This window comes from Elaeis guineensis, chromosome 13 (assembly GCF_000442705.2).
Source record: "Elaeis guineensis isolate ETL-2024a chromosome 13, EG11, whole genome shotgun sequence".
NCBI lineage: Eukaryota > Viridiplantae > Streptophyta > Magnoliopsida > Arecales > Arecaceae > Elaeis > Elaeis guineensis.
The window spans coordinates 16506116-16529539 of NC_026005.2; the positions used below are offsets into that span (position 1 = coordinate 16506116).

The window sequence follows — 23424 nt, forward strand, 5'->3', positions numbered from 1 at the left end:
GACCTCTGTGGAAGGATGATCCTCCAATATCATAACTGGTTGGTCGGTTGGTCACCTTCCAAGTTTTCCTACCATATGATAAAATGTTGCAACTTGCACATTTCAAAGGATCGTTTGACATGGAAATTTTCTATGGTGCCATAATGTTGATGATGTGGAAAAAATATGGTGATGTTTGTTATGATCATGACGTAGCAGGCATAACACTACTGAAACAATGATGGTGATGGCCTGCTCTTCAGCTTGAACCAAAGAGAAAAAAACCTAGAAGGTACATGATAAGCTCTTTACGCAAGCTCAGTGGCTTACACTGGGCACAAGGCCATGTACTGAACCCTGAACCGGACCCAAATGCCTCTTAAAACCTCCATGCTATCTGCAATAGTTTCAAAATGCTGAAATGCATCGTTAAGGTTCAAACCAATTGTCTCGTTTTAATGAAGGAGAAGTACCAAACACTTTGAGCTAAGCCTCAATCCACAAAGGCATAAGACAGGCTTGAATGGTGCTTTCTTTAAGCTGAGCTGAAAAATATAAATGACCTAAGGTATCTCTCTAGTTCTCTACTATAGAAGATCAAAATGTTCTTTTTAACACACACACACACAACACAAAAAGAAAAAAAAAAAAACATGAGTTTTAATTGTTTTAAATAATATATAACCGTTTTCTTGGATTAATCATATAATTGTTCATGATACCAAAAAGAAAAAACCACTGGTATTACAGCATCTTTTGAATTAACCAGTCATTATATCATGAGGACAGGATTCCATAGCATAGATTGACTTCTATACAGATACACCAATCATCATGACTTACATAACCAATATATTTGCTCTTCTATTATATTTTTCTCATCACAAACTTCTAGAAATAACTTCCTACTTTGTCGTCTACATCTGCAGTTGCTTGAATTGTAGCTTCGAAGAAGATGGCAGGTGAGCTATTGATGCATCAAACAAAAGGCAGAATCCACCATACTGCCCTCTATACAAAATATGTGTATTCTAAAATGGGTGAAAACAACTGGATACTCAATAGCATTTCAGATCTAAAGTTGATACATGCTTTAATTTTCCTTTCATTTTCTCTTTCCCAGCAGTTAAGAGATGCTTCTGGAATGCAACGCCTTTGTCCTCTACAAAAGAAGCACCAGACATAAACTAGAAACAACGGTAATATATTCCCAGATATTGAACCTACGTTCACTAAGGAATGAAAAAATTTTTCCAGTGATGTGGCAAACCAGTAACATGGCAAAGTACACTGAGTTCATAACTAAATTTCGATATAATGGAGAAAGCTGCACGATGAAACTAAAAAACTTAATATAACTATAACAAGTACAAAAATGTCACCAACCAGTCTTCATTGCAGAAACAAAATTTTACATGGTACTAGCAAACAGAGATGATCAGAAAAATATGATACCCTCAGCGTTAATAGACTGCATTTCATCACCTTTTCTGTTGTCTGTATCAAACTCTACGGAACGCTCACCATATGTACCACAACATATCACGTTTCACATTTCACCAATCAAAAAACATAGAAGAAACTTTGCAACTCGAAGTTGGTGCCCACCTCTCCAATATGTCAGATCACCCACAAAGTTAAATAATTGAACAGACATGTCAGGAAACTGATTGGTTCACAAAATGCATTTAAACAACCTTCAAATACCAAAAAGTGAAACTTACAAGTTACAATACTTGTACAGCTGCCATAGACTAGACTGACTTCTGGAAGCTTAAAGCATCTAAAAACATAATATACAAGTCAAGCATTTTCAGCACAAAGAGAACCTATCATACTTATTATACCCACATTTTCTTTGTTGCTTCCATCCTTTCAAGCAAGCCAGCTATCTCAGCTTGCATCCTCATCTTCATGTTATGGTAGTCACAGTGAGAGTTCTCAAGGAATTTGAGCTCCTCGAGCTTCTTCCTCCGGCGCTCCTCAGCCTCCTGTAGACAAAGCTTTGCAAGCTTGGTCGCGTACTCCTCCTCCAGCTTCTCAGACTTGGCACGGGCAATCTGGCGGTAGCCCTCCACTTCCCTCCTGGCTTCATCTGCAAGCCTCTGGAAAAGATTTGCTTCTGCCTCTTTGAACTTCACAATAGTCTCCAAGCTCTGAAAACCATCCTCCTTCGCTGGGGTAAAACGGGGTTCAAGTGCAAGAGGTTTTGGGTCTGTTTTAATAGCATCTATTTGCATTTCTAGTACAGAGCTGGTTGGTTTGAAGTTAAATACAGACTTCGAAGGGGTAACAGTTGTTGATGATGGAAGAGGAAGTGCGTCTGCATGCTTGTTTGCTTGAGTTCCTAATATGTTTTTGGAGGAGCTGCCAGTAACAGAGAACTCTGTAACTCCATCTGCAAAGTATGAGATAATCAACTGTTAGGTTTGAGGATTCAAGTCCAAAAAACCCTCAACATTACAGATGCCACTGTTGGATATGTAGAAATTCCATCATTTAAATTAGGTGCCATGCAGGTTCATGTTTGTGCAGTGTTATGTGCATGTGATGTTAATCACTTTTTTATCGCACATCTATGTGTAAATTTAGTTTGTAACACAATTTCAGAGTTTTTTTAATGTTAAAAATTTAAATTAGTTTCCCATGTAACAATAAATGAACTAATAAGACCAAAGATTATTTAATCCTAATAATTGTATAACATAGTAATTTAATATGTTCAAGCAACACTATGGGCAAGCACATCATCAATACATGGCATTAGTTCATTAGCATAAACACCACAGCTCTGAAAGAATTATTTGCAAGCTCCATTATGAATTCCAATTATGTCTTTTTAATTACTATAACTCAACAACTGCACGGTATGCCTTCTAGCAATAACTTACTGATGACATAGACTACCTACTAATAGACAAACTTGGGAAAAAGGATTACCAGGGTGTTAGAGAAGAGTGCAGTTATGTCATAAAAGTATAAGAAAATATAAGATAATTATCGGGCAACATGAGAAGAAATCAGCCAAGACGTTCAGTGATTACTTTTCATCTTGAATATTGGTTCACTAATGTATGCATGGAATCTCTGGCCTGCAAGTTGTCATTCCATGAATTATTTTTTCCCCAAATATTAGAAGGACCTTCATATTAAAGTTGTCTTAAAATTGCACAGAACGTCACACTACTGATTGCGAACAAGTTCAGTTCACATGTCCTAGCAAGCTAGTCTGAGGTGTTTATCCTTTAACCCTCCCTCCCATATCTGACAAAGATATGGACATGAATCAAACTCCAAATTCCATATATTATCCCCATGTGTGCCCTAAAACACTTCTGTCCCTGCAATTGTAGCATTTAATATTTAAACAAAATTTGTTTACGATGTTGTCTGGGTCCAGGGGAGAAAGTTCAGGATCGAATAGTACATAATGTGTGGAAAAAGAGTTATATCAGCAGGCTAGCAAAATAGTTAATCAGGTGTGCTTAAAATTTCTATTTGGAGTTGGGTAGTGGAGATACAAGTCTGGGTCAGGAATGTCATTTATAGGCCTTAGGATGCGATGCTATTTATGGCAAAGTTTAATGGATAGAATCTTCACAGAGCATCTTTAAAAAATCCCTTGGAGGACTTAATTAAGAGATATCTTAGTCCATGTTAGAATAATAATCATAAGCTGATCATCAATTGACAGCAATGACCATAAGCCAATAACTAATTGAGAGTATTAATCATAGCTTTGCAGCTATTCTGCTTTACGAATAGCAACAAGTAGGGTACCCACAAAATTTACCCTACTCACATCTGGACCCATCCCACACCCGATTAAAAAATTATCCAAAACTCCCAAACCTGTCCCATTAAAAAATGGTAAACATGTCGGGTGCCTGAACCTGCCTAATTAACATTTATTTGGGTTGGGTTATTTGGGTAACCGAACCTACCCGATCAACCCGAATAACCAGTGGTTAGGCTTTCAAAAGATATGGAGTTCAAATTCTCTCACCCCCAATTGTGAATATATTTTTATAAAAAATTATAAAACATATACATAATCAGGTGCAGCTATCAGGTACTCGAGGGTCAAATCCCAAACCCGAACAGCTTTTAGTTTTAAAATCGTTCCCAAATCCTATAGGATATTGTTAAACGGGTCCTATTAAAATTCAAGATGGGTCGAATACTCAAGAAAACCTGGCTGACTACCATCCCTATTCTGCTTTCTAATACATGTCCACATGCATCTAATGTCAATAGCTGACTGTGCCTCATGCTTTAAATATTGCTGGATGCTAGCGCTAGGGATAAAAGAAGAGACCTAGAGCATGAGTATGCTGGGTTCACTTTGTTTCCAATTGCACTTGTGCAACAAGATTCTTAAAAAAGAAATTCAGAAAACAAAAAGTACAAAACTATGCTTCAGAAAGCAACAAATGGAGCTAGCTATTTGTAACATGAAAGTTCAAAGCAAAATTTGTAACAACTAAAGAAGAGCTAGCTGTTTTTTTTCAGTGTATTCAGAATTTATTGTTCTCATTGAAATAGCAAACCTTATTTTGCTTTCTTATTGCTTCTTGATCATTTTTTCTTCTTCAATGCTACATAAAGGAAAAATAAGATCTATCTTGCAATTTTACTGCATAAGAGGATGACCAAGGATACCAACAATACTGGAGCTTTACCATAGATGACAACTTGACAGAATAATCTGGTATTACAAGAGGAATTATCCAATAGTAAAACATGGTACAGAGAACAGTAACTGGTGACAGTGCAGGTTGAGTTGCTTAACTAGGTAGCTGCCATTTATAGATTACCAAAAGTCAAATGATCATCTTTAGGGTGCAAGAAAGTCACTGGAAAGGTCGCCAGTGGATGCAGGTCACTCTAACAGTGCAAGATGAGACATGAGTGTAGAAACAAGATTTCACTAAAGGAGCAAACAATTTTATATCGGGAAAAAAGTTGCTGCATGTTGTATAAGATGAACCTACAATTTATTTAGCTAATGTTATTTTGAATATTACTGACCAATTTATATTGGAACAAAGCGATGAGGTTTGGGAGGACTGGCTATGAGAGGGAAAGAACGGAAAGGTAGGTGAGGGTTCAATCTGGAGCCACACTTGTTCTGAACTCGGAGTTCGACTCCTATCTTGAAACAGTATAATTGGCAATAGCCCAAAAGCCAAAATATTTTGGATTTGGACCCAAACTTTGACATGTGGTTCGCTGTGCCAGATTATACTACCTGATAAAGGGTCTACCTACCATATGTAAGGCACCAAAGCTTGTTGGCCCTCGTGCCGAGTGTTGGTACTGAGGTATGTACCATATCGCCACTCAGTATGCAATGCAGTATCAAGACTGCACACCTTGCTTTAACCTGCACTTAGTGCTTACATGCAAAACCTGGATACGGCTCGCATGCTGGCTTGGTTTCAACCATAAGAACAGAAACATCACAAGCGTTGCCTTCTACTTCCTAATTTTCATTAGTTGCTTATCAGAAAAATCATGATATCACTTGTCACATCTCTATATCCATTCTGGAGAATGGATGCTAAATTCCTTAGGTGGTTTTCATCTCAATCAGGATCTCAGGTGAGATAGAGAACTGTACCACTATTCAACAGCCATAGATATAAAATTTCGGCTCTTATTATTTTGACCAATATAAGTAATATCAAAATCATAATCATCTAGTCTTATCCCAACTATTTGGGGTTGGTTTGACCAATATAACGAATATATCTCATGATATTGATTGATATAAATACTTCTACATTGTTCAGATATCTCAATCTGTTTTTTTACCCATCTTATTAAGAACTTTTGATTATCAAAAATCCAGATTAATGCAAAAAGTAGTACATAATCCTGCCTTCAATGTACCAGCTCATATTTTCATCTGGACTGCTATATATGTTTACATATTGGAATATCTCAATCATTTTTAAATTCCTCTAGCCGTCCATCTAAGCCATGACGTTATCATGTCTGGTTCATCTTGGTAACAGTTAACCCATTGAGATGTCTGAATTACTAACATTTGAAATTTTGATTCCACAAGAGTTTAATGCAAGTAACTATAATTTAGGTCCTAGTATATATATTGTATTAAAGCACTTAATACATAATTTACTAGCTATATATGGGCATTTTACAATGGTTAGTACAACCATACTGTCTACGCTGATCTGTATCAGCTCGTATCAATCTGTGCAAGTAGGGTAATGATTTGAGACGAGACATGCCAACCCCAAAATGATTGAACCATACCTAGCATGGAAAAGCATGGGGACTCGATACACCTTGGTTCTAGCATACCGAGCCAATATTGCCCCATTTTGTGTTGTATCAAGGAGTATCAACTGCATATCTAACTTGCACCACTCACTACATCATTTTTCTTTTTTGATATTTTTTGCTCACTTGTGCCATGGCATTCCAACCCTATACTAACCCAGATCACATACCATGCCTTACCAACCTATGACATACATGGCATATACACGAATATTTTATCCTTGGTATAAACTAACACAAGCCCTTTTTTTTTGGTGCAAAATGGAACTTGGAATACAATGGGCAAAACATGATGCAACATCATGCATTTCTCAAAATCCTTGTAGGTAACTCCATCTTCCCTCGCCTTGTCCTTTTCCGCACAAATTAAGAAGGCTCTAGTTGGCCATCATCTCATTCCATTCCATTCACCATCTTATTTTTCCATCTTTCTCCAATTAAGCGATATAACATAACCAATTTCTACAAATTTAATAACATATATGCCCATTGAGGACGTTCTAGGAAAGAACGAATGCGATATTACAAGTCCTGTAACAACTGATACCATAAATGATAATTCCTTACAGTTTGATCTTTCTTGGATAAAACCGAGGATATAGGTATTGTATTTATGGTACTTAGTATGTCGGATAGGTGTGGGCATGACATAGATGCATGCATCTCTGTTTCATGCATATGAACCAATGCAAATTGAAATTTATATGCACTAGCACAAGCCCATTTTCTCTCTTATAGCCCTTAAATAGCAAGGCATGATATGATATATTATCGCAGCAATCTGTGATCAGCACGAGTATGGCATGCTTTTCTTAATCCTTATGATACAAGATCCTGACTTTGTCCGGAGACAGAAATTAATATAGATGCCATAGCTCATGCCAACCGCTACCGTATACTCTTTGAAACTATAACTTGGCTAGCAACAAATCTATTGCGCTACCAAAATGCTTATCCATTCCCAGAATAGGTTAGCAATCAGATTTAATGAGAACAACCGTTCTAATGATCATATATTATCTCCTAAGGCTCCAAATTATAGATAAGCATTGTTCCGATCATCCACATAGTCTTATATCATCCTATTTATATTCTGCCCCAACAATAGCCATTTCAATGTCAAACTAAACATATTTCAAAAGTCATCAAATGCGATAAAAGGATTGGATGGTTCACACAGTAGGAATTAAAGAAACTCCAGCTACAGTGAAAATAAAAAATAAAAGCTGCCTTCACATGTAACATCAGCATCCTCCACATTGATCATAAGAGAAGAGAGAGAGATATGCTCAATCACATCCTCTGCTGTTTAGAAGCTTCTTATCCCTGGAGAACTAAATCTTATTGCAAAAAGACCATTCTCTGAGAATAAAGGCTTCCATAAGTAAGACAACCATTGTAAACTTTAACTCTTAAAATGATTATATTGTAGGCATTGCAAGACATTCCTCAAAGATAGGAATCTTAATTTAGAATGAAGATGTTATGAAGCAGTTCATTTCGAGCAGTGTTTTAACTATTGTACCATACCAAGCAATGCAAGGCGTACCATATCCCCAAGTATGATATCAATACCAGTATGGAGCTTGGAAAGCCCCCCACACTGAGACATGGTATTACTTATTGTTCAGGCTTCAACAGTGTACCATGTGTCAGTAACTAGGCAAACCAAAGGTACCAGTACATGAACCAACAGCTAGATATAAGACACTGATTTCAGGTGTCTATAATTATCTTCTATTCTCTAATTCAAATGTTTCTAATAATGTGCATTAATGCAACATCAATGTTTCAAGTCAAAGCTTAAATGGAAAGCATAAACATAACTCACATTCCTTTTCTGAACTATTTAAGGTCAGCACCATACATCCACTTTGCCATTTACTTGTATGAAGAGGTGTATCCTCGGACCATTCAAAGCATTTCCAAATCCTATTTTTAAGCCTAGAGACACCAACTTTTCCCTTTCTTGCTCTTATTAAACATATAGCTAAATAGATGAAGTCCTCTCTTTTATCAGACCTTTTGTGGTTTTTACAAATCAATGAATTATTCCCAAATATACGTTCTCCACAATTACCTAACTATGCGTGCTATCACTATGGTCCATAAGCTTCATCTAATGCAGAAAGCTAATGCAATCCTAGATTTACTGTTTCCAACTTGCAGTATAGGAGTAGATGACTGAGAAAGACCAATCTTAAAAATGATTATGTAGTGTGCACAAGATATCAATATATAATTTTTTTTAGTATAAAAAAATAGAAACAATATATTTATCTAGTTAATGTACCTTAAGAAATACATGTTATATGAATTTAGGGGAAAATAATGCTAGAGTAAATTGATTAGTACTTCATCTTGATAAGTAATCCTCCCATCAGGGTTTCAAATCTCATGAGACAAAGATGTTCCAGTTTCTTCATGGAAAGGAATGTCCCGCTGTCCTATCCCATCCCGACAACAATCTTGGTCATACATCTCGATGCATATCCTACATCTTTCTCCCCTCTTTCCTTTATTTCTTTCTTTTTTTATATTTTTATTTTTTCCTTCTTTTCTTTCTTTTTCCCTACCTTCCTTTCCTTCCTTTGCTTTTTGTTTCTTTTTCTTCTCCCTTTCTTCATTTCATTTTTCTTCTGCTATCTTTTCTTTTTTTTTTTTTTTCTTTTTTTTCATCTTTCCTTCTTTCTCCTTTCTTCTTCTCTCCTTACGTGGATGGACTTCAAAGTCCCAAGCCCATCTTGGTCCAGTTTTCTCATAGGAATCGGATGGGATGATCGGGACACCCCCCATCCCACCAAGATGTAAAACCTTGCCTCCCATGTTACCATATATCCATTTGGATCCTCACATCTCTACCACTCTCTTCATGAGCACATAAATTTTAGCACCAACATTTTGATCACTCAACAATGATAGCCTTCTACTTGTAATTGAAGACAATCCTTTAAATCTTCAGGTAACAAAGATGTAGCTAAGTAACACTAAATAAGGTACATCCTGGACCATCAGTGGGCTGCGCCGGCCCACGCAAAGACCTGACTGGTAAAAAAGAAGCTTGGACCTAGATTTTAGGATTATAAGCCAGGCACATGCAGACCACATTATAGGGCCCAGGACACATGCAAACCACATTGGCCTATGCAGGTGCCTGACGACCCTGCAGCTTGAGCGCAGATAGTGACCCTGTTGGCTTCAAGCAATGCATTCTAGGTCACTAGATGCATCTGGATATGCTGGCACCTATGCAGCTGCATGGACCATATTTGGTGTATCCAGCTAAGCAAGACACTTAACAACGTATCATGTCTAACTAATCAAATTGCCTTATATTTTCTATACCCAAAAAAAAAGGCTGTGACTGTTTTATGGGTCAAACCACTGGTCAATAAGAGATGTTTAAGTGTGCGAACAACTACGAAAGATAGATAAAACATATGACGGAAATAGCAGGAATTCCATGAGAAACAAATATAATAAAATATATAAAAAACAACCAGTTAAGATCATATGAACATATCAGTCACCTGAGATAAATTAGGCCTGGATTGGCAAAGAATATATTTTTTTTTCCTATGACCAAGAATCTGTATTATGATAGGAATGGAGAAAAGAAGAATTCCAGACATATTTGACAAATCTTGATCCATTATATGGTTAATAGGGAACAGAAAAATGAACTATAATTGCATGTGTGGTTTATAACTTGATCTAAAACTGATCTCAGAGAAAACATAGACTAGATATAGACCTGAAAAGATGATGCCAGAGATAGGTGAGGAGATTGGGGAAATCAAAAAGAAGACACGAAGCATTACTAAGCCTGGAAAAATTGGTCTTTCAGAAGAATTGATGGCTCAACAGGATTTGTTTACCGGACACCACTTATGGGATAAGATCAGTTGTTTATACCTGACTCGCCAAAACCTTTTTGGAGTAACACAGAGAAGAATACAGAATCCATAGATGAGACAAAGAAACATAAAGAGAGCCTACAGAGTCATATCTATCATAGTTTTAGGTGAAAAATGGAAAAAAGTGTTCGTAACTGCAGACGGCATCGATTGTTCTAGGTAGAGAAACATGCAATGTAAGTCATACATAATATTTAACTGCACTTACCTATATTAGCATGAGTTCCCCATACAAATACACTAAAATAGAAAGTAATAATGAATCAGGGAATTGCAAAAGAGAGGTATAACAATAGCACCTATGGCACACAATAACTGCACCAAAAAAAACCAAGAGGAAAACTAGAACATGATTTTCATGTTGAACTGAAAATAGAGGACAGCTAATAAAACATCAATGCTAACAGAGAACAGTACTTTTTCCTTAAGAAAAAGATAATTGACAGAATATGAATACACAGTTCATGAATAAGAACTACACTGCTAACACCTCCAAGAAGAAGCAGAATGTGCAATAATAAGAAAAGTAGCAGAACATTATTATATACAGCAGATCAGTTATAGATTAAGGTTTATTCATATTTCCTAATGAAATCCATCACCTTCCTAAAATAATGCCTCTGATGCACTAAGTAAGACCAAGGAATTTAAGAAAGGTAAGGAAAGGAATAAAATCAAAACCTAATTAAGGATCAGTTTGGAAACTTACACTTGAAAAACTGCAGCATGCTGTTACATGCATCCATAGGCGAAATAAGCATCTTGCCAAGCATGTTGAGAATTTCTTCTGCCTTTGCATGCAGCCCCTTCCCTTCGAAATCGTCGCTGGCACAGAAGATCTTCCTAACACAGTCCAGCTCCTTCATCAAAGTCTCGAGACCCCAATCCTTTGCGCAGCAGTTAAAAACTTCTTTAACAAATCCAAACATCTCAGAAGCATGCCCACACCCAGGGCACTTGAACTGCATCTCTGTCATGCCCATTGGACCCTTCAAGGTTGGCCCAGGCCTAATCAGATTCTTTTCAATTCCACAACTAGCATGGCACCAATGGGAGCAAACATCACACCCGACCCAACTACATGTATTCGAAGCACAATCAAACTTCAGACAGACTGGGCACATGCAAGCACTGCAAAATCCCTTCTTGCTAGAGCAAATCTGGCAGTCGCAGTCATCTACGGGCACCAGGCTCTTGCAATTCACATTTCGGCACCTTAGGTGCAAGAATATCTCGACCAGCTCATTCGAAGGAACACAGCCCTTTCCAGTCACATAATTCACGATGCCAGTCTTGATCGCCACCAGAACTTCAAGCTGTGTCTTGTGACACTTTGAGAGGGTCTCAACTGTAAGGTCTGATCTCCTCTCAAGCCTTCCCTGGAGGCTAGCAAACTCATCCTTCTTTTCCGGCATGCTCATCAGATTTCTCAGAGACTCCTTCAGAGCTTCCAGCGACTCAGTTGGAAAATCCTGAAGTATCTGCGCCATGTAAGGGACCGACTCCGATGCTATCTCTTTCAACAGCCTCGAAAGGATCACGCCCCCCTTCCCAGTATCTGAGCTCGCACCAGCGTTAGCTTTTGCGGCCCTCGCAGGCAATTCGGCCGGGAAGAAGGAGATGTTCTCCGAGCTGCTCGCCCGGAATAGACTGTTGCCCGCCTCCATGCTCTCTCCCTGCATGTGAGGGAAGCCACCGAGGTTCGAAAAGGTGATGCTATCACCCACAGGCTTGAACCGGCTGTGGACTGAGCCGTTCGTCCCCTCCCCGGCGTACCACATTGTATCGTTCTCCCTGGACGCATCGAAGTTCTCGGTGGAATTCCTGGTGAGGGAGCAGCTGGGGTTGTGAGAGAAGGCCGCCGAGCACGAGTAGGAGAGCGAGGCGCCGTAGTCGTTAGAATTGGTTGCGCGGGTGTTGTTGCTGAAGCTCCTTTTCACCGGAGCCACAACCACCACTGCTGCCGCCGAACTCGGAGCAGCGGGAGCGGCGGCGGCGGAGACAGTCGCCGGCGGCACCACCGGATTAGCCAAATGGAGCGAGAGGGAGAGGTTGGGCGGGCCGAGGGAGAGGTTTAGGGTCTCGATCTTCACCTTCTTCTCTTGTGCTTCTCCCTCGATCCCCTCCGGCCCCTCCCTCTTCGCCGGAGCCTTGCCACCGGCAAGCTGGAGGAAATCCCTCTCGACCCACCGCTCCCCATGGTCGTCAGCTAGGTCCACGGCGATCTCCTTCCCTTTGGCTCGAGCTTTCTCGATAGAGACGAAGAGATCGCTGCCAAGGCCGTCCTTTTCCTGAAGCCCCGCCTTGGGGTTCTCACAGAGGTAGCTGAGGGTCAGCTCCTGGGGGGCGGCGGTGGAGGAGGTGCCGGTCTTCCCGCCGCCAGCGTCACCGACGAAAAGACTGGATCTCGGGCTGGGTTTTTCGAGATCAAGGGTCTTAGGGTTCGGTTGGGCGGCGTCGGGCCTCGAAGCCGAATCCTTCAAGGGATCCGAATCGGCGATCATGGTGTAAGGGACGAAGGGAATGAGGGGAGAAAAGATGTGCGAGAGGTCAAAGGACGAGGGTTTTCGGGGGGGGGGGGCGGAGAGAGTTTAGGGTTGGAGGGGCCTTCTCAGGGGCAGTCTCTCTCTCGCGCACGCGCGCGCTCTCACCTCGTCGTCTTCTCGGCTTCTCCCTGGGGCCGTTGCCTCCGCTCCCTCGCTTGACCAGGATCCGGACTTTGGCTCCTCCTTTTCGCCTCCACACTTTCCTTTTTTTAATAAACAACCCCACTTCCTTTCTCGGCTTTGATTTAGCCGTCTCTCACCAAAAATTGATTCTTGCTCCAGCATTTGACTGCATATTATACTGTAGTCCCTATCAAAAGCATCTTCGAACAATTAACCCTATTATATATTTAATGACTCGCTGGTACCGAGGGTTAAAGGTTGTCAAAAGTAGGGCTGGGAGTAAAATATCTGGCGCAACGATTCTGAGCATTAATTACAGTTGGATTCTGGATAAAAGGAGATAGGAGTCAATTAATTCCCATAAGGGCCTATCCGAAAAACTAAATTTTTGACCAGGGACTGCCAGAGAGAAAAGATCAGCGAGATGGAGAGGTGTTCCACGGACGGACGCTTCGGGACAAAAAGGCAGGTGTAAATTTTGTGCACGTGTAGAAGGAGCTATCCATTATCTGCCATCTGACCAGGGACTGCACCTAAAAAATTCAGTCAAAGAAAAAGCGAGTTGGTTTTAAGATACTCCGCGGGATATTTTATGTTAGCGTGTCAAGTTGATATTAACAGTTTGATGAAGTGGATGTTGTCTGTGAGAGGCGAGATGAGGTGGGATATGGAGTTCGAGGGAGTAAGGTACCGCGGCAAGGCGCTTGGACGAGAGGAAGGGGTCCGCGACCGCGTGGCACGCGTGAAAGAGGCGAAATTACGATAATGCCCTAATTCATGGGAACGTTGGACTTGGGGGGATGACGCAATCGTTGACCTTGTTCGCCGGCTGCGGTGAAGGGAAGTGTTAACGTTGGGGTGTCTCAGGTCGTGGGCACTTGTCTAGAACACGTGTTCTTATCTTGGTTGGTATGACATTGTGATCGTTCGTTACCTAAATAATATTAAAAAAATATATTTATAAAATTAATATATATTTAAATTTATTTATTAAATTAATATAAATTTATAAAATATTATTTAAAATAATATTTTTTTGATAAAAAATATCATTTCAAATGATATTTTGTGGATCCACGTCATTTCCTCTCCCATCCTCCGTGGATTCAAAAAAAAATTCAAAATCACCATTAGAAATGATATTTTTGAAGTAAAAAAATAAAAATAAAAATAATCATTTGTAATGATATTTTTGAAAATACTATTTGTAATGATATTTTTAAATAAATTTTAATTTTAAACGATATTTTCAAAATCCTTCAATGATCCAAAAAATAAAAAAAAGTAAAAAACAGAAAATCAATCCATATCATCCCCATACTGATCAGTACCGATGCCGTACCGACCTATACCGACCCAAACCACACCGTACCGAGCGGTTGGTGCCTGCACCATACCGTACTAGTGCCTTACCAATCTGTACCGGCCCATACCGCACCGTACGTAGCGGTTCGTGCTCGTACCGTACTGAAATGCACCAATGCGGTCTGATTCATCTCATTTGCCGAAAAATCGATCTGAACCTTTTTGGTTCCCCATCGATACGATACGATACGGGCCGTACCAGTCAATTTGAGCTGGTACAGAATACCATGTATCCAGCGTAGTCCTAGTAGATTTGGGTCCGACACAATCGTCCTATCATTCCTTATCAACTTGGAATCCTCGTCCTCACCATGATTCAAAATGCTCTTTTTGTCAAAATCACTGCAGTCCATCATTCGATTGTCAGGCTTCAATCTTTTGTCGAAATAAGCTCTCACCATCCGCTCCACGATACACGCGTATAAATGTATCACACCCTCAATGAAAGAAGATGAGGAGAGAGAGTAAATGAAAGCAAGCATACAGGCGGAGAGAGAGGTGTGAATATCAGATGCTATTCTATCGCAGTCCTCCTTCATAAACAACTGACTTGTCTGATTTAACTTATTTTTGACTATTTCAAGAGATATAATTAAATTACCTGATATATTATTATTATTTACATTATAATTTCTATAGCTCTTTTAGTATAACATTTTCTCTCTTAATCTTCTGAGACACGTGAGACTATGTATATCTATATCCACAAAACATAACATCCGATCACTTAAAATTAAACTAATTTTTAATAAAAATAATAATTAATAATATAAAATAAAAATATCAAGTGTATAAAAAATAGTACAATAAAAGTTTCAAAAATACTAAGTACAAATCTAAAAAATACTAAGTTTTACAAAAACGTCGTGGTGCCCATGGTCGCTTGGATCTTCTCAGGAAGATCCTCAACGGCCGCTTCTACTCCTGTATCTACTGTGATGGCTCCTCCCCCATATCAGTGGAGGTCTGCTGGTCATGTTGCTCAGGAATAACTGGTGCTGTCGGAGTATCTATACGCTGAGTAACCCCCTCAATCCCCTCATCTGGATATACGGATGGATCTGAAAAGAAAATGTCATACTCATGTGGCCAACTGGTGTCCAGTGATGTCATTTGGGATATGTAGGAAGAAGAAAGCCCTGTCATCTGTGGATCAAAAGGTGGTGGCATTTGTGCAGCGTGTAGTGATGACATCTGCAGAATATGTGGTGATGACATATGTGGAACATATGGTGACGGTGTATATCTCATATCTGGTGCATCAACTGCTCCATACCAAGGCGCACAGCTATCTGGATCAATGCCAATCGCCATCAATATTTTCGAACTTATTCTCTCTATCTCATACAGTATCCAGATCCGCTGGTCCTCATCAGTCGTAGATAAAGCACGACGAACGTTCAACATAAGACCTAACATAAAGTCAATCTACATAATAAAAATAAAATTAGCAATATACTATAAAATATAAAATAAAGATATAACAGAACTACATAAAATATTTTACAATCTTAATTATTAGAAGTAAAGATATTAATATAAAGTATAATTTTCATGGTCTTACCAAAAGACATACAGCAGAACTCTCACTCTCGTATTCTAGAATTGCATACTGAGGCTGTCCAATGACTCGCACTATAATGCTAATAAATTAAGCCATATAGTTCTCGGTGTATGGATAGCCTCTCAAAATGGGATCACCATGAATTATGTGATCTCAACATACATTCCAAATGGTGATATACTCTGTATGTCTGATATGTCAGTCAATATAAGCTCTCCCTCGTCGATCAATACGATGAAGTCTCTGGCTGGTATCAAACTGCTCTAGAATATTTTGAATCTGATCAAACTGCCTCATGACATGATTAGAAAGATGCCACTCCACCATATCAAAATAAATAAGTAGCACCCTAGCAGTCCATATGTCATGTCCAATTGTACACATCTACGATAATATAGCCAATATCTCATCTGTATATGACTTCCATAAAAACTGATAGAGTTAAAATAAAGAAGAAATTAGTAAGCTAAAATTTTAATAGATTATGAATACTGTAAAATGATATTTGTAAATAAATCAAATTTATCCGTCTATGTGTATCAACTAATGTATCCAGCTGGCATCTATAAACCCGTGCCACTCTCGTCGATACGTAGTGAATGTTGAATGCAACGTTCCATCTGCTTGACAGTCTGCTCATATTAAATAAATTTTATCGGATTTAAAACAGTACTAAATTTTAAGTAAAGGAAGCAATATTTTTATACCTATATCCCAACGGTCCGTCTAGTCTGAATGGAACATCAGGATCATGCTGCTCTGATGGTATCTCGAGCAACTATCACCGTAATGGACTGATAGTTGGCATCCTCTCCCATGCCTAAATCTGTAAATTTCAAAAAAATCATACATGTATACCCAATCAGAGCTACAATAGAATATTAAAAATATAAATTTTTAATTCATATACTTGTAATAATACAAGATAATCACCAATCTCGTTTTGGTCAGCATAAGAACCCCGATACATAGCCTTGTACAGGTAAGTTAGTACTGCACTGCCTCAACTGAGCCTACGAGCGAACTCTAAAACATCCAATAATGATAAAAATATCAACTTCATCTTGTTCGATGAAGTATCAGGTAATAGAATACCACCTAGTAACCGTAGCACCTGGCCCTGATATACTACTGCACCATCTCTTCTGGTGCATCATCCCCAATGTGAAAATATCGATAATGATCATCCAAATACTCTATCTTCAATTGTGAATAATTGAAAAATTAGGCCTCTGGCTCAAACCCTAGCAATCGTAAGCACAAAGCCTGCCACTCCGGAATGGAAAGTGTGGGATCAACTCCGGTAACTAGATCGCCATCAACTGAGAGTCTGATAAGGATGCTAATTGTTGGGAATAGTGTCCCAAAGCCAATCGTCAGCCTGTTGACGGTTGTGCTCCTTTTGTATTAGTACATGAATTATTAATAAATAAAAGTTATTTTGATATATTTTCATCACAAATGTTTCATTTTCTAATGAACTCCTGTGTTGTGGTGAAGTCCTTAGGACTATTTAGACTCGACAAAGGAGGATTTGTCGCTTAATCCTTAAACATGTTCGCAACCAAATGATACGTTGTTACCAAGGATGACAACGTTTATCGAGCATAGGTCGTTGTGTGCCATATAAGTTGGTTGTCCTCATAACCAAAGAGTGTGGAGACACTGGTATGGCATACAGGTGAGATGTAATGGTACATCTGCACTGAACGTGACCAACTCTGGAGCTATTTCTGCTGTCAAGATTTGCTCCGATGGGATATGGGTATAAATGTCCCTCCGACCTGAGACCGCCACGGTGACTTGCAAGCAACTCACTGCACTTAGGCACTGGACTACCTGAATTTCTAATTCAATGACGGAAGGCTGCTGGGTGTAGTCAAGTACTTGACTTGTCAGTGCGTGTGTCAAGATGTGATTGACCACTCCAGTTTAGGAGCTGTGTACAGTCGTGTTTCAATTTAGCAAAACTTTGGCCAGGGTAATCCTAGTGAGGAGTCACAGGACTAATTGAGTTGAGCACGATTCGGATGATATCATCAGGGTTGACAGTTTAACCCTGAGTCGTCCTAAACACAGGGGTCAAAAGGGATGAATTATACGGTAACCATATTCACGTAGGTTCTGAATGTTGCGATTATGATTATTCGACCTATCCGGTCGTCGGGTACCATTGCTAGATGGTCACTTCGATTAGTACAGGAATTGGTTCCTGTGCTACCGGCTTAGGTTCGAACCTGCGGGGTCACACACATTAGTGGTTCCTTTCTGATCAGATGGCTGATTATGAGTCTTATGTGTCTGGAACTTTATGATTGAGAATTAGGATTCTCTGATCATGAGTTTCATACATTTTGGGTACCGGGGTCAAAATTTTAAATTTTAAATTTTGAATTTGAAATTTGAACTCTTTGATCAGGATTTCATATCGATGGTCTCTGATGCCTGATTGCCCATCGAATTTGGACTCAATATTTATGAGAGGTTTAATTAGTGATTTGATCACTAATTAACTCAATTTGATTGAGTAATTATTTTTGGATCAAGTCCAATTGAATTGGATTCAGTTTGGATTGACCCGATTAGGTTAAATATTGACTTAATCGCTAAGGTGGTTTAGTCCCTGATTTGATCAGGGGTTAGATTTAGTTAATTTTTGATTTGATTAGGATTTTATTAAGCCTAATTAAGCCTAATTAAGTTGGATTTAATTTATTCTAATTGTGCTTAACCTATTTAGATTAGGTTGGCTCAATTAGGTTCAAACCACCTTGACTTTTCTCCCTGCGCCACCTCACTTCTTCTGTGCATATTTAAATTCACGAGAAGCAACTTCTCATGAATTTTCTCCACACAGAAGCCATCCTATGCCCACCCTTGTGCGCCAAATATCTGGATAAAAATAAGTTGGTTGGCCATTCAAATTCAAAAGAAAGTTTGAATTTGAATGAGCAACCAACTAATCCATGCGCCATGGTCTTATCTTGTGCGCCCCATATTTTACACGAGAAAATATTTCTCGTGTAAACTCTCCACGCACAAATCAACTCACACCCCTTCTCTTCTCACACACAAGTGGATAGGGATGAGTTGGTTTTGCATTTGAATTCAAATTTGATTTGAATTCAAATGTGCAACCACTTATCTTTATCCTCTCACGCGGATAAGACACGTTCGACGTTGTTTTAAAAAGAGGAGAAAGGTGGGATGTGCATAAAAATTTTAGGAGAGAAACTTTGGGGCGTGAGGAAAGTTTGTGCACAAGGTAAAGGTCCAAAACCTTTCGAGAGAAAAAGAAAGAAAAGAAAGAAAATTGAGCGCAGGGTTTCTAGTGTGTACCCTAGGGTTTCTACCTAGGGTTTGGGAAGTGAGATTGGTATGCCACGAGTGTCGTGAGTCCACCAAATTTTAGGGAGAGATCCATCAGCCTCTCAAGCAATCGTGCAAATGATCCAGAGTATCCGAGGAGTTGGCACACATTGATCGAAGGAGTTCGATCAACATCTGCCATCAAAAGGGTGAAATCACGAACTAGCATTCGTGAGGAGTTGATCAGACGGAAGCTTCGTGTGGATGATCCATAGAGGTCAGACATTTGTGTGGCTGTGACGTGATGATCCGTAGAGGTCAGACATATGGTGATCAGATTGCGGTGATCGACTACCCGCAAAAGGTGATGTGTTCTGAACACAGTACTGTAAAAGGTTTACTGATTCAAATTTGAATTTCAAATTTAAATGCATGCTGTTGTATCATATTTAGATCCTAGTGTAGGGTTAATTAGTATTAATTAATGAGATTAATTAATAATTTTGCTGTAAAATAGTAATTTTGAAAAAGTTTTAAAATTATCATTTTGCCCCTGCACAAAATTTTCGCTACAAATGGTATCAGAGCATGGTTCTAGAATATGATATACATATGCATGCGTAGATTAAGGTGTAATTTATAAGTTTAAATTTAAAATTCAAAATTTAAAATTTGAAATTCAAAAAAATTTGAAATTTGAAATTTAAAATTTAAAATTTGTTAGAAGTTTCAAATTTGAAATTCAAAATTTAAAATTTGAAATTTGGTTGAAATCTCAAATTTAAAATTTAAAATTTGAAATTCAAAATTTAAAATTTGAAATTCAAAATTCAAAATTTAAAATTCAAAGATTGGAAATTCAAAATTCAAAATTTGGTTGAAATCTCAAATTTAAAATTTAAAATTTAAAATTTAAAATTTGAAATTTGAAATTTAAAATTTAAATTTTAAAATTGGTATATTTAGATATACTTGATCCAAGTAGCAAGTAATCTAATTGGGTTGGTTGCCATGGCCGTCCGGTCGTAGGAGAAAAGTAGGGTTTAAAGGCCCTCTCTTTTCATTCGATGGGGTCTCCTACGGTGGTAGGGGTGCCGATGCAATTATATCCCATGCCGATGAAGCAGTGAAATGACTTAATTATAAAATTTATCATGAATGTGTTAGATTAGATCTAAAAAAAAATTTATGATTTATTTTGAGTTATTTTCTGTTATGAAGTGAGCAATGAGATTGCTGTTTATGAAATGTGCTGATCCGTTTGTGAAATGAGTCAATACATTTGGTGAACAGAAAATAAAATCTTTCAAAATTTAAAAATTTATTTTCGAAATGCCAAACCCTGACCCATCAGCCCAAGTACTTAATTAAAAGAATTAAGTGTTGTCTAGTAGGTCTAGAATTATGAATTAAGACATAAGACAATTGCATAAATTTGTAGGTCAATGGGTTAGATGAATTAGGTCCATAATTGGGTTAGACCTAAGGTTAGCTTAAAAAATGGACTAAATGGAGTAATTGATCAAATCTAATCAAAAGTTGAATTAGATTAGGTCAAGGATACTCTAGACTCAACTTCAATAGTTATAGTTGAATGGGTCCATGTCTTTAACTAGACCAAGATGGACTTAATTCATGGCTACGCGGTGGAGCCCTATTTACTAAGTTGATCAAAATTAAAACTAATGAACCGGTTGGTGTCTAAGGTAAGTTCGGCAGTTTTGACTAGTGGTTCTTAAGCGGGAGCTACTCGCATTGATTCGATCATTGACGAGTTAATGGCAAATCTCCACCACTGATCTCACTTACCTGGCCAATCTGGTAAGTTAGATTTTGATTAGATCACTTGGTGATTAGAGCTCACCCATGTCATTAGGTAAATCAGTGTGACTGATTTAGGTGCTCCTAATGCCAGCTTTAATTAAATCTTTTTTTAATCTGACTTGGTGAAGTCAGTGGGAGGATTGAAATTGGCTGGATGATTTCTTCTCTACTATTCTTTAATAAAATTCTCAAAATTATTAGGTCCCTAAAATGATTAAGTTATAATGATATCTAAGTCATAGCCTCCCATTAAGTGAATGATAATGAGTCCATTAGTTCAATGATCATTGGAGGCCCAAAGGCCTGGTGCTCATTGGCTAATAGAATTATTATTCATAATATGATAATTTGATTGAGTCTTTCTGACGGTGGTTAGGTTGGCCGGCCAAAGTTGGGCCTGATCATTTATTGGTCCGATTCACTAAATTAAGTCATGTTAATGGTTGGACCTAACCAGATCTTTTCAGTGGAGGCCAAAGCCTACTGATTAGGTTCTGGGGCAAAATCAATTACTAGAAGTTGTTTAGAGAAACAACTGGTTAAGAACCTACCCATAGATGCACATGGGTTGACCAACCAAAGTTGGGCTCATGTGTAGTCTGTGTGGATTCTAGTACCCATTAAGGAATTAAAGTAATTCCTCGAATTGGAGGATGAGGCTACCAGTTCGTAAAAATATTGAGAAAAATTTTAGACTAAAGTCCAAGTCTTTAGTATTAATTTATGTACTAATAGAGGTCTCGTTTTTCTTTATGCAGCTATGGCCACTACCCTGTTGCTCCGGTCATTATTAGATAATGACAAGCTCATAGGACCCAATTTCGATAGCTGGTATCAAAAATTAAAAATCGTCCTTGAGCATGAGCGGATCCTTTATGTAGTAACGGATCCAGCACCTAAGGAGCCAACTCCGAACGCTAGTAAGGCGATCCGAGATACTTACTTGAAGTGGCTCAATGACCGCACCACCGTTCGATGTATTATGCTGGCAGCAATGAATGACGAGTTCAGCCGAAGGTTTGAGAACGTCCAGCCACAGGAGATGCTTCAAATGTTGAACGACTCCTTTGGCACGCCTGACGACGTTGAAAGGCACAAAACTAGTTGTGCCATTTTCAATGCTCGGATGAGGGATGGGGCCTCAGTCACTGATCATGTACTGTACATGATCGAGATGATTGAGCGCCTAAGCAAATTGGGCTTTCCTCTGCACGAGCAGCTCGGTAAGGATGCGATCCTTAATTCCTTACCCAAGTCCTTCCTCCCATTCCTTACTCATTTTCGAATGACAAAGCCTGCAGTAAACTACCACGGATTGTTGGGGTTGCTGCAGAACTTTGAGAAGGATCACCAGCTCCATAAGGAGTCGGTGAATGTAGTGGGAGGGTCTTCTTCTCGTCGTCAACCCTTTGGGAAGGGGAAGAAGAACAAGAAGAAGAAAAATAAGAAGGTGCAATCTCATGCTGAGACAGTAGCACAGAGTCAGACCAAGAAGCGCAAGCACGACCAGAGCCAGGCGGAGTGCTTCTTTTGCAAAAAGTAGGGGCATTGGAAGAGAAACTGTTCTCAATACATTGCCTCCCTGGACCCGAACAGGCCAAAGAAGAAGTAAGGTAATTATATGATAACTCCTTACAACTTTTTGATTTGTGATACTACTGCCTGGGTATTGGATACCGAAAGCCCTTATCATATTTGTAATTCGATGCAGGATCTGCAGGTCAGTAGGAGATTTGATGAAGGCGAGAGGTTCCTGAACGTTGGAGATGGAAGCAAAGTTCCAGTTCTAGCTTTAGGAATTATGAGTCTTGTAATCAATTCTCGTAATGTAATTCTGAGTGAATGTCACTATTATCCAAATTTTTTATTAAATATTATTTCTGTAGGCCTTTTGGCCATGTACGGTTATGATTTTTTAATAAAAAAAAATATTTGCAATATCATTTTGAATGGTGTTACAATATTTGTTGGATAATTAAATAATAAAATTTACTTACTATCACAGCCTGTTAATGTGGTTCAAAACTTCGGTAAACGCTCTAGAATAGATAATGTGTCAGAAGTCTACCTTTGGCACTGTAGGCTAGGTCATATCAATAAGAACAAAATAAACAGGTTGGCTCAAGAAGGAATTCTTGAAGTTAGTGATTGTGAATTACTTCCAACCTGTGAGTCCTGTCTTCTTGGGAAGATTACCAAGTCACCTTTTACTGGAAAAGGTGAGCGAGCCAGTGAACTCTTAGGTCTGGTACATTCTGATGTATGTGGACCCATGAGCTCAAGTGCAAGAGGTGGATTTTTCTACTTCATAACCTTCACAGACGACCTGTCTAGGTATGGGTATGTCTATTTAATGAAGCATAAGTCGGAATCATTTGAAATGTTCAAACTATTCTGAAATGAGGTAGAAAAACAAACTGGGAAGTGTATTAAAACTCTTCGATCTGATCGAGGAGGTGAATACCTTTCCAATGAGTTTCTGACATAT

General features: G+C 38.7%; 1 protein-coding gene across 1 annotated transcript; it reads right to left on the bottom strand.

Moving 5' to 3' along the window:
* Positions 1 to 1637: 1637 nt before the first annotated feature.
* LOC105056395 (protein TITANIA) lies at positions 1638 to 12851 on the bottom strand. Its single transcript, XM_010938575.3, has 2 exons — positions 10915 to 12851; positions 1638 to 2377 (listed from the first exon to the last, which is right to left on the bottom strand). The coding sequence occupies exons 1-2, from the start codon at positions 12707 to 12709 to the stop codon at positions 1821 to 1823; spliced, it is 2352 nt and encodes a 783-aa protein (XP_010936877.1). The 5' UTR covers positions 12710 to 12851; the 3' UTR covers positions 1638 to 1820.
* Between the last annotated feature and the right edge of the window lie 10573 nt (positions 12852 to 23424).